Source organism: Larimichthys crocea, unplaced genomic scaffold, assembly GCF_000972845.2.
Source record: "Larimichthys crocea isolate SSNF unplaced genomic scaffold, L_crocea_2.0 scaffold649, whole genome shotgun sequence".
Lineage (NCBI taxonomy): Eukaryota > Metazoa > Chordata > Actinopteri > Sciaenidae > Larimichthys > Larimichthys crocea.
Genome location: NW_020858530.1, coordinates 1 through 12,117, shown reverse-complemented (window position 1 = coordinate 12,117; position 12,117 = coordinate 1). Strand labels below are relative to the sequence as shown.

The window sequence follows — 12,117 nt, the reverse complement described above, 5'->3', positions numbered from 1 at the left end:
TCTTCTCGTTTGTTCTTCTCGTCTGTTCTTCTCGTCTGTTCTTCATGTCTGTTCTTCTCGTCTGTTCTTCACGTCTGTTCTTCTCGTCTGTTCTTCATGTTTGTTCTTCACGTCTGTTCTTCATGTCTGTTCTTCTCGTCTGTTCTTCATGTCTGTTCTTCATGTTTGTTCTTCACGTCTGTTCTTCACGTCTGTTCTTCACGTCTGTTCTTCTCGTCTGTTCTTCTCGTCTGTTCTTCACGTCTGTTCTTCACGTCTGTTCTTCTCGTCTGTTCTTCTCGTCTGTTCTTCACGTCTGTTCTTCACGTCTGTTCTTCTCGTCTGTTCTTCTCGTCTGTTCTTCACGTCTGTTCTTCACGTCTGTTCTTCTCGTCTGTTCTTCTCGTCTGTTCTTCACGTCTGTTCTTCACGTCTGTTCTTCTCGTCTGTTCTTCACGTCTGTTCTTCACGTCTGTTCTTCACGTCTGTTCTTCACGTCTGTTCTTCACGTCTGTTCTTCACGTCTGTTCTTCACGTCTGTTCTTCACGTCTGTTCTTCACGTCTGTTCTTCACGTCTGTTTTTCACGTCTGTTCTTCACGTCTGTTCTTCACGTCTGTTCTTCACGTCTGTTCTTCACGTCTGTTCTTCACGTCTGTTCTTCTCGTCTGTTCTTCACGTCTGTTCTTCTCGTCTGTTCTTCATGTTTCTTCACGTCTGTTCTTCACGTCTGTTCTTCACGTCTGTTCTTCTCGTCTGTTCTTCTCGTCTGTTCTTCTCGTCTGTTCTTCTCGTCTGTTCTTCACGTCTGTTCTTCATGTTTCTTCACGTCTGTTCTTCATGTTTGTTCTTCTCGTCTGTTCTTCACGTCTGTTCTTCACGTCTGTTTTTCACGTCTGTTCTTGTCTGTTCTTCACGTCTGTTCTTCTCGTCTGTTCTTCTCGTCTGTTTTTCACGTCTGTTCTTCACGTCTGTTCTTCTCGTCTGTTCTTCTCTTCTGTTTTTCACGTCTGTTCTTCACGTCTGTTCTTCACGTCTGTTCTTCTTGTCTGTTTTTCACGTCTGTTCTTCACGTCTGTTCTTCTCGTCTGTTTTTCACGTCTGTTTTTCACGTCTGTTCTTCATGTCTGTTCTTCTCATCTGGAATATGATTGGTTCTGATGGCATCAGAGCGATGAGGCGTCTGGAGGCTGCACGTGCTCAGCGAGATGTTGCTGAGGCGACCAGAGCGATCCGGCAACAGGAACTGCACAAGAACCTGAGAGTGAGACTAATTAATAATTTATTATGTCATCATGAGACACGCCTGACCAGTCAGATCAAAGAGAGAGACTGACATACAGTAATTTCAATGACAAGGACTTTTTAATCTACATCTGTATGAATGTTATTTTGACAATTCTGCTCCTGCTCCTCCTCCTCCTGCTCCTCCTCCTCCTTCAGAATCTGAACAACTTCTGCAGTCAGATCGGTGATGATCGGCCAATCAGCTTCTGCCACTTCAGCCCAGACTCCAAGATGCTCGCCACTGGCTCCTGGTACGAAGCCCCGCCCACCACATCATTGGCATGGAGGAAGTTAGCATAGCCAAGACAAGCTACCGTTAGCATTCCATTTGTACACATGGTTCTGAGCTAACGTGCTAACGTGCTAACGTGCCCATGAGTCAATCTGCCATGACTTCAACCTGAAAATTGGTACTGTCACTGTTACCATAACCATGCCTGCGAAAAACCTGGGCGTGGGACTTGATGATCGGCGTTCTGCTCTCTGAGCACATTTCCTCCGTAAGCGAGGTCCCATGTCGCCTATGCATTGTACAATATTATAGAAATCAGACACGTACCTGACCCATAATGCCGCTTCAGCTCCTGATACATGCTACAGTCAGCGTCCCGCCTCGACTACTGCAACTCGCTCTTATGGCTGCCTACCTGCGTGCGCGATCAAACCTTGCAAATGGTCCAGAATGCGCAGAGCGACTGGTTTTTTCAATCAACCTAAAAGGTTCAATGTCACCCCACTCTTCAGCGACATCCACTGGCTGCCGTAGCTGCCAGAATGAAACACAAGCTCTGACGCCCAGCCTACAAAACCATCCAGGATCTGCCCCGCCTATCTCAGGATCCTGCCCCTGCCTATCTCAGGATCTGCCCCTGCCTATCTCAGGAATCTGCCCCTGCCTATCTCAGTACTGCCCCCTGCCTATCTCAGCGTCTTACTAAAGGCCACTGTCCCGACCGGGCGTTACGCTCCGCTCAGACAAACCGTTCTAGTGATACCCCTCGCCTCTCGCAAAGCGAGGTCCTCTAACTCTTCTCTGTGAGTCGTCCCCAAATGTGGAATTACCAACGGCTTACTAGAAACAGCAACTCCCTTTCTACCTTTAAAAACTTGTAAAACCTTTCTGTTTCCATAATGCTTCCCTCCTACAACACTAACAACACTAACACTACTCTGTTCCTTTTACACCTTCTGCAGCTTATGTCCTCCTCTGTAGTCCGCTTTGGATAAAAGCAGCAGCTAAATGTAATGTAATGTAATGTTATGTAACGTGCTAAAGTGTTTACAGGAGCGGCCTGTGGACTGTGGGCTGTCCCAGACTGCAACCTGATTCGTACACTCAAGGTGGGCGGAGCTTTGCTTGTTTTATGTGTTTCCATATTGGTCCTTGGTGGATTACTGACTGAGACTCCGCCCTCTTTGTCCCCGCTTTCCTGATTGGAGGAAGGACCAACACAACGGGGTGCGATCGTCTTCCGCCACAGGCCGGAGTTGTCCTCGACCAATCAGATGTCAGCTTGGCCTCGTGGCTGCTGACGGGATCTGGAAGGGCTGTGGACCGCGAGAGGAGGAGACAAGGAGAACAAGGGGGGAGGAAAATAGGGAAGATGTAAAGGAAAAAAAAAACCTGACAATAAGCAACCCTTCCCTATCTTAAGTGGTCATCAGATATGGTCATTGCATTCCGTTCTACCTCTCCTGTTGCCATAGTGATGAGCCGGGGCTGACATCGAAGGTCACAGTGGCGATGTCCCGAGTGTCATGGCATCCGGCAGGACGGTTCTCGGAACGACAAGGGGTGAAACAACTGCCGAACCACCGACTCATGTCGGTCTTGTGTCCTGTCTGTATTTAGAAACGTCTTCTGTGCCTGGTCTGTATTTTGAGAACTTCTGTCGTGCCTGTCTGGAGTTATGAGAACTTCTGTCTTGCCTGTCTGTAGTTATGATCACTTCCTGTCGGTGCCTGCTGTAGTTTGAGCACTTCTGTCTGGGTCGTCCGGTAGTTATGATAAATTCTGTCTGTGGGCCTGTCCTGTAGTTATGGATAAGCTTCTGTCTGTGCCGTCTGTATTATGAATACTTCTGTCCCCCTGTGTCTTCCTGTAGTTATGATAACTCTGTCGGTGTCTGGTCTGTAGTTATAACGTCTGTCTGTTAGTTTGGATAACTTCTGTCTGTGGTCTGTCTGTAGTTTAAAACTCTGCCTGTGGTCTGTCTGTAGTTATAACTTCTGTCCTGTGCCTGTCTGTAAGCTATGAAATTCTGTCTGTGTCTGTCTGTAGTTAGGATAACTTTTCTGTCGGTGTCCTGTCCTGGTAGTTATGATCACGTCTGGTCCTGTGTCTGTCTGTAGTTATGATCAAATTCCGGTCTGTGTCTGTCTGTAGCTATGATAACTTCTGTCTGTGGACGCTGTCTGTGAGCTATGATAACTTCTGTAAATCTGTGTGTGCTGTCTGTAGCTATGATAACATTCTTCTGTGGCTGTCGGTAGTTATGATAAGCTTCTGTCTGTGTCCCTGTCTGTAGTCTATGATCACTTCTGTCCTGTGGCTGTCTGTAGCTATATAACTTCTGCTGTGTCTGTGTCTGTAGTTATGATCACTGTCTGTCGTCTGTACTGTAGCCTGTATGATAACTTCTGTCGTGTGTCTGTCTGTAGCTATGATACTCTTCTGTCCGTTTCGTAGTTATGATCACTTCTGTCTTGTGTCTGTCGTATTATGATAACTATCGGTCTGTGTCTGTCTGTAGCTATGATCACTTCTGTCTGTGGCTGTCTGTAGCTAGGATACTTCCTGTTGTCTGTCGTAGTTAGATAAACACTTCTGTCCTGTCGTGTCTGTAGCTATGATAACTTCTGTCTGTGTCTGTCTGTAGCTATGATAACTTCTGTCTGTGTCTGTCTGTAGTTATGATAACTTCTGTCTGTTCTGTCTGTAGTTATGATAACTTCTGTCTGTCGTCTGTCTGTAGTTATGATAACTTCTGTCTGTGTCTGTCGTATCATGATAACTGGCTTGTCTGTGGCCTGTGCTGTAGCTATGATAACTGTCTGTCTGTGTCTGTCTGTAGTTATGATACTTCTGTCTTTCGGTCTGTAGTAGAACTTCTGTCCCTGTGTCTGTCTGTAGCTATGATAACTTCTGTCTGTGTCGGTCCTGATAGTTTCGGATAACTTCTGTCTGTGGCCTGTCTGTAGCTGATGATAACTTCTGTCTGTTTCTGTCCGTGTAGTTATGATAACTTCGTCTGTGGTCTGTCGTAGTTATGATAACTTCTGTCTGTGTTGTAATGATAACTTCTGTCTGTGTCTCGTAGTGTTATGATACTTCTGTCTGTGTCTGTCTGTAGTTATGATAACTTCTGTCTGTGCCTGTCTGTAGTTATGATAACTTCTGTCTGTGTCTGTCGTAGTATGAACTCTTCGGTTCGGGTCTGTGTATGATAACTTCTGTCTGTGCCTGTCTGTAGTTGAGGCTAACTCTGTCGTGTCCGGTCCTGTAGCTATTCTGATCACTTCTAGTGTTCTGTCCTTCGGAGTTTATGAATCACTTCTGTCTGTGCTCGTCTGTAGCTATGATAACTTCGGTCTGTGTCTGGTTACTGTAGCTTATGATTAACTTTCTGTCTGTGCCTGTCTGTAGCTATGATAACTTCTGTCTGTGTCTGTCTGTAGTTATGATAACTTCTGTCTGTGTCTGTCTGTAGCTATGATAACTTCTGTCTGTGTCTGTCTGTAGCTATGATAACTTCTGTCTGGTCTGTCTGTAGCTATGATAACTTCTGTCTGTGTCTGTCTGTAGTTATGATAACTTCTGTCCTGTTCCTGTATGTAGTTATGTAAATTCTGTCTGTGGCTGCTTAGTTAGATAACTTCTGTGGCGTTGGTGTCATGTCTGTAGGCTATGTTAACTTCCTGTCTGTGTTCCGGTCTGTAGTGTATTGAATAACTTCTGTCCCTAGTGTCTGTCTGTAGCTTATGATCACTTCTTTCTGTGTCTGTCTGGTATTTATGATAACCTTCTGTCTGTTGTCTGTCTGTAGCTATGATAACTTCTGTCTGTGTCTGTCTGTAGTTATGAATAACTTCTGTCTGTGTCTGTCTGTAGCTATGTTAACTTCTGTCTGTGTCTGTCTGTAGTTATGATAACTTCTGTCTGTGTCTGTCTGTAGATAGAGCCACTTCTTCGGTGTCTGTCCTGTAGTTATGTAATCACGTCTGTCTGTGTCTGGTCTGTAGCTATGATAGCTTCTGTCTGTGTCCTGTCTGTAGCGATGATAACTCTGTCTGTGTCCTGTCGGTAGTTATGATAACGTCTGGCTGTCTGTCTGTAGTGATAACTGCGGTCTTTGTCCTGTCTTAGTTAATGACCTCCTGTCTGTATTAGAACTTCTGTCTGCGTCTGGCTGTAGCTGAGGAGAACTTCTGCTGCGTCTAGTCTGGAGTTTTATGTAACTTCTGTCTGGGTCTGGCTTTAGCTATGATACTTTCTGTCTGTGTCTGTCCTGTAGTTATATAATTCTTGTCTGTGTCTGTAACCCCGTGTAGCTATGATCACTTCTGTCTGTGGTCGGTCTGTAGCGATGACACTTCTGTCTGTGTCCTGTGCTGTAAGCTATGGATAACGTCTGTCTGTGGTCTGTCCTGTAGCTATGATACTTCGGTCGTGTCTGGTCTGGAGTTATGATCAATTTCTGTCTGTGGCTGTCTGTAGCTATGATAACGTCTCTCTGTTGTCTGGCCTGGAGTTATGATCCTTCTGTCCGGTGTCCCTGTCTGTAGTTATGATAACTTCTGTCTGTGTCTGTCTGTAGCTATGATCACTTCTGTCTGTGTCTGTCTGTAGCTATGATAACTTCTCTCTGTGTCCCTGGTCTGTAGTTTTGTCACGTCTGTCTGTGTCTGTCCTGTAGTTATGAATAACTTCTGTCTGTGTCGGTCCTTGTAGCTTATGATAACTTCTGTCTGTCCTGTAGTTATGATCACTTCTCTCTGTGTCGGTCTGTAGCTATGAGATAATTCTGTCCCTTGTGTCTGTCGGTAGTTATGAATCACGTATGTCTGTGTCTGGTCTGTAGTTATGAAATAAATTTTCTCTCGTGTCTGTCTTAGCCTATATAACTTCCTTTTCTGTGTCTGTCTGTAGTTATGATCACTTCTGTCTGTGTCTGTCTGTAGCTATGATAACTTCTCTCTGTGTCTGTCTGTAGTTATGATCACTTCTGTCTGTGTCTGTCTGTAGTTATGATAACTTCTGTCTGTGTCTGTCTGTAGTTATGATCACTTCTGTCTGTTCTGTCTGTAAGTTAGATAACTCTTCTGTCTTGTCTGTCTGTAAGTTATGATACTTCTGTCGGTGTCTGTCTTAGCTATGATAAATTCTGTTCTGTGTCGGTCCCTGGTAGCTATGATAACTTCTGTTCTTCTGTCCTGTGAGTTATGATCCACTTCGTGTCTGGTCCCTGTCTGTAGTTATGAAACTCTGTCCCTGTAGGTTATGATAACTCTGTCTGTAGTTATGAGAACTCTGTCTGGTGCCTGTCCTGGAGTTATGATAACTTCTGTCTGTAGTTATGATAACTTCTGTCTGTAGTTATGATAACTTCTGTCTGTGCCTGTCTGTAGTTATGATAACTTCTGTCTGTGTCTGTCTGTAGTTATGATAACTTCTGTCTGTAGTTATGATAACTTCTGTCTGTGCCTGTCTGTAGTTATGATAACTTCTGTCTGTGCCTGGTCTTGTAGTGTTAGGATAAATTCTGTCTGTGCATTTCCTGTTAGGTGCCTGTCTGTAGTTATGATAACTCGTGGCGTCTGTGGGATCTGGAGGTTCAGGAGGAAATCCTCCATCAGGAAGGTCACAGTAAAGGAGTCCATGACCTTCACTTCCACCCCGATGGATCACTGGCTGCTACTGGGTAAATACAGAGTACACACACAAAGTACACACAGAGAGTATACAGTACACACACAGAGTACACACACAGAGTACAGAGTACACACACAGAGTACACACAGAGAGTATACAGTACACACACAAAGTACACACAGAGAGTATACAGTACACACACATAGTATACACACATAGTACAGAGTACACACACAGAGTATACAGTACACACACAGAGTATACAGTATACACAGATAGTAGAAAAACACATGTATACGTTCGTAACTGTAGTATGTAGTACAGTGTAGTACATGTCGTAATATTACTGTAGTACTGTTTGAGAATTTCTCTGTTTTTATTGGTCTCGTCCAATCAGAGGTCTGGATGCGTTTGGCAGAGTGTGGGATCTTCGGACGGGACGCTGCGTTGTTTTCCTCGAAGGTCACCTGAAGGAGATCTACAGCCTGAACTTCTCCCCCAACGGGTTAGCCAATCAGAGAGCAGCACACAGAACACACAACCAATCAGAGAGCAGCACGCAGAACAAGCAGCCAATCAGAGAGCAGCATGCAGAACAAGCAGCCAATCAGAGATGAGCAATGAAAGATGCGATAAACAAAATGAAATTTTAAAAATTATAAAAGAAAAATATATAAAATATTTTTTAAACTAATTTTTAGTATTTTTTTTTTTTTGAATTTTTGTCTTCACTTCTTACAGCGGGCTGTCAAACATGTTTTTAATCTTTGTTCTCTCGTCCTCGTCATCATCAGGTATCACCTGGCAACAGGAAGTGGTGACAACACCTGTAAGGTGTGGGAGCTGAGGAACAGGAAGTGTCTGTACACAGTCCCCGCCCACCAGAACCTGCTGTCTGCTGTCCGCTTCCAACGTAAAAAAACTCGATTTAAATTCAAACTTTTATTTTTGTAGTTCTGATGTGAAAATAATTTAAACATGGCGGCAAAGAGAAGTTGGACCCGAGGTCCAAACGGTCCACTGCAGTTTGCACGCGCTCGGTACAGTTCAGACTTCAGTTCAGCCAATCACAGCCAGCCTTCTGAATTTCTGCTTGGCAACCAGGTTCAGTTCAATCAGCTGCAGCTGACCAATCAGAGCAGAGCACCAATCAGCAGCTGTCTCTGAAACTGAAAGTTCACCTTTGAACAACAAGACAGCTGTCGGCCAATCAAACGACAGCCGGCATCCTCGTCTTACTGAGCACGTGCAAACTGAATGTGACCTGTGGAGTGTGAACTCGCGGCGCTGCGCGTTAATAAGAAACGACTCAAAGTCTGGATTTATGTCACGGTTTGGTTTCCTGTTTGTCTCAACAAACTACCTCACTTCCTGTCTCTCTGACCTCACTTCCTGTTTGTGTGCAGCCACTGACGGTCACTTCCTGTTGACTGGTGCGTACGACAACACAGCGAAGATTTGGAGTCACCCCGGTTGGACGCCGCTAAAGACACTTGCTGGACACGAGGGGAAGGTACAAACACTGCACTCTGATTGGTCCGTTCAGACACCACTGCCGCTGATTGGTGGAGGTTGACGTGTCACACCTGTTGTTGTTTGCAGGTGATGGGCGTCGACGTGTCACCTGATGGGAAACTGATCGCCACCAGCTCTTACGACCGGACCTTCAAACTCTGGCTGTCAGAGTGATGTCATGATTATGTCATGTTTTTGTTTTCTGGCATTTTTTTTTTTTTTTTTTTTAATAAAATGATTAAAATCAATCAAAATCAATGTGACTGTCAGTTTGTTCTCACACACACACACACACACACACACACACACAGCTTAGTATTAGCTCTTATAAGTAGTGGTGGGGGTGTAACGCACACTCGCTATTGGCTGCTGTAAATGCCAATCAATGTCCACGACAAGCCCCTCCCCATGAGCGTTTTTACAGGAAATGTGTGACATAATTGTGAGCCCGAGCCGGTTCCATTACTGTTATGACTGACTGACTGTTTTTCAGGTGCTGGTCAGACGATGTCTCCGAACTCCGCCGGAAGCTGCCAGAACCGAACCTCTGCTTCAGACTGATCCACTTTGTTCTGACAGAACCGAACCTCTGCTTCAGACTGATCCACTTTGTTCTGACAGAACCGAACCTCTGCTTCAGACTGATCCACTTTGTTCTGACAGAACCGAACCTCTGCTTCAGACTGATCCACTTTGTTCTGACAGAACCGAGACACCACGAACAAGTTTCAGTTTGACCAAAAATCTGATGTTTGTTTATGTGATGAATATTATATTAATACTCGTGTGACGACTAACTCTGACGGTTGTTTGTGTTTGTTTGTTTGTTTTTGGTTGTTTGTGTGTGTTTGTTTTTGTTTGTTTGTTTGTTTTTGGTTGTTTGTGTTTGTTTGTTTGTTTTTGTTTGTTTTTGGTTGTTTGTTTTTGGTTGTTTGTGTGTGTTTGTTTTTGTTTGTTTGTTTGTTTGTTTTTGGTTGTTTGTGTTTGTTTGTTTTTGTTGGTTTGTTTTTGGTTGTTTGTGTTTGTTTGTTTTTGTTTGTTTGTTTTTGGTTGTTTGTGTTTGGTTTGTTTTTGGTGCTCGCTCTTCATCTCTCCGCGATTCTTCAGGGCATCAGGACCACGACAGACAAACGCGCCGCAGTCCTTTCAACAGACACAACAGACGTCAACAGACACCAACAGACCACCAAACAACCAACGACACAACAGACTCAAAAAACACCAACAGACGTCAGCAGACATCACAACACCAACACACAACAGAACAGCAGACACAACAACAGAACCAGCAGACATCAAAGCATCAACAGACAACAACAGACACAACAGACGTCAACAGACACAAACCAGACGTCGCAGACACCAACAACGTCACAGACGTCAGCAGACGTAGCAGACACCCAACAGACGTCACAGACACAACGACACAACAGACACAACAGGACGCAGCAGACGACCACAGACGTCAGCAGACAACAACAAGACACCAACAACACCACAGACGTCAACAGACACCAAGACAGACGTCAACAGACACCACAACGTCAGCAGACGTACAGCAGAACCCAACAGACTCAAACAGACGTCAGACACGACGTCAGCAGACACCCACAGCCCAACATGACAAACCAACAAAACCAACAAACGTCACAGACCACCAACAGACGTCAACATAAACGAGCAAAACACAGTCCAGCCAGCACACAGCGTCAGACAGACACCAACAGACAGCGTCAACAGACACGTCAACCGACACACAACACACCAACACGGCACACACAACGAGACGTCACAGGAACACCAACAGACACCAACAGACCACAACGCAACACAACGTCGTACAACAGCCACAACGACTGTCAACGACGTCAGATACCATCAGCAAACCGACACTAAAAGACGCCAGCAGCACCAACAGACGTCACAGACACCAACAGACGTTACACAGACTCGCAAAGCAACGTAAACAGACGTCAACAGACACCAACAGACACCAAAGACCACAGTCAACACTCAACAGACACCAACAGACCGTCAAGACGACGCAGCAACGTACAACACAACAAACCACCAGACCACAGACAACCAAAAGACCCAACACGTACAGAACAGACACCAACAGACCCACAGACACCAAGACAAACGTCACAGACAACCAACGCACAGCACACAGACAGACACACGACGCAAAGACCCCAACAGCCAAACGTCAAAGCACGACACCAACAGACGCAACAACGTAACAGACACCACACGTACGACAAAGCGTCAGCAGGACGTAACAGACAAGACGTCAACAGACACCAACAGAACGTCAGACAAACGACGTCACGACACCACAGACACCAACAGACACCACACGACGTCAGCACAAAACGACAAGCCAACACGTACAAACCAACCAACCAGACTCAACAGACCACCAGCAGACGCACGCAACCAACGTCAACAGACACCAACAGACGTCAGCTGACACCAACAGACACCAAACCAGACCAGCCAACAGACTACAACGTCAGCAGACACCAACATCAACAACTAGCACACCAACAGACACCCAGATCAGAGACAAGACACCACCAAACGTCAACAGAACGTCAACAGACCACCAACAGACGACCAACAGACGTCAGCAGACGCAGACAGCACCAACAGCCAACAGCAGACCAACAGACTACAGCAGACGTCAGCAGACACCAACAGACACGCACAGACCCACAAGACCCAACGACACCAACAGACGTCAGCAACACCAACAAGACGCCACGTACTCAGCAAACCAACAGACCCACCGCTGGTCAGTGAACACGTTATGCTAACATGTCACATGTCTGACTGGTTTCCATGACCAACGCATCTGTTTTCCACTGAATATGTGAGCCGATTTTCGTCCAATGGAATTCAGGCTTCTGAACGTTTGTTTACGCACCGCTCTCGGCGGTCAGCTGGTCCCTCTCCCAAACAACTGATTGGCTCTCCCAGAGCTCGGAGGCCAAGCCTTCACCTCGGGCATCGTTCCGTGGACACGGGTGATCGTGTCGCGCTCGCCGGGCGCGCTCGAACGCCTGCAAGAGGCTTCCTGCTGCCGCTCGCTGACCGCGCTCCTCTCTCCAGAGTCCTCCTGCACACGCTCATGGGAAATGGGTAGTCTCTCTCTCATCCCACACACACACACCCACACCTGTGTGTAGTTTACAACGTGCAGCCACCTGAGGAGGAGTTTGATGTTGCCCGCCTCGATCCTGCTTTTACCCCATCACGACTATCCTGTGCAGAGCTTCCTCGGCGCGTCCAAACTGATGCGCTCAGCTCTTTCTCCTCCAGGCGCGTAGAAAACTCGACTCTGCTTCACGCCGGGCCACATCCTCGGTCGCTCCAGCTCAGAGGCAAGTGAACGGGCACGGCGGGAAGCCCCAGAGGCGCGGCGGGAAATCGTACGGAAGAGGCACACGCAACAAACCAAAG

General features: G+C 46.2%; 1 protein-coding gene across 1 annotated transcript; it reads left to right on the top strand.

The window, feature by feature from the left end:
• Nucleotides 1–1,073: 1,073 nt before the first annotated feature.
• Nucleotides 1,074–8,898, top strand: LOC104937372 (U4/U6 small nuclear ribonucleoprotein Prp4). Its single transcript, XM_027276855.1, has 9 exons — nucleotides 1,074–1,242; nucleotides 1,422–1,516; nucleotides 2,551–2,606; nucleotides 3,430–3,440; nucleotides 7,050–7,186; nucleotides 7,535–7,642; nucleotides 7,932–8,050; nucleotides 8,544–8,650; nucleotides 8,740–8,898. Exons 1-9 carry the CDS (start codon nucleotides 1,102–1,104, stop codon nucleotides 8,824–8,826), a joined length of 861 nt encoding a protein of 286 aa, XP_027132656.1. The 5' UTR covers nucleotides 1,074–1,101; the 3' UTR covers nucleotides 8,827–8,898.
• Nucleotides 8,899–12,117: the final 3,219 nt, after the last annotated feature.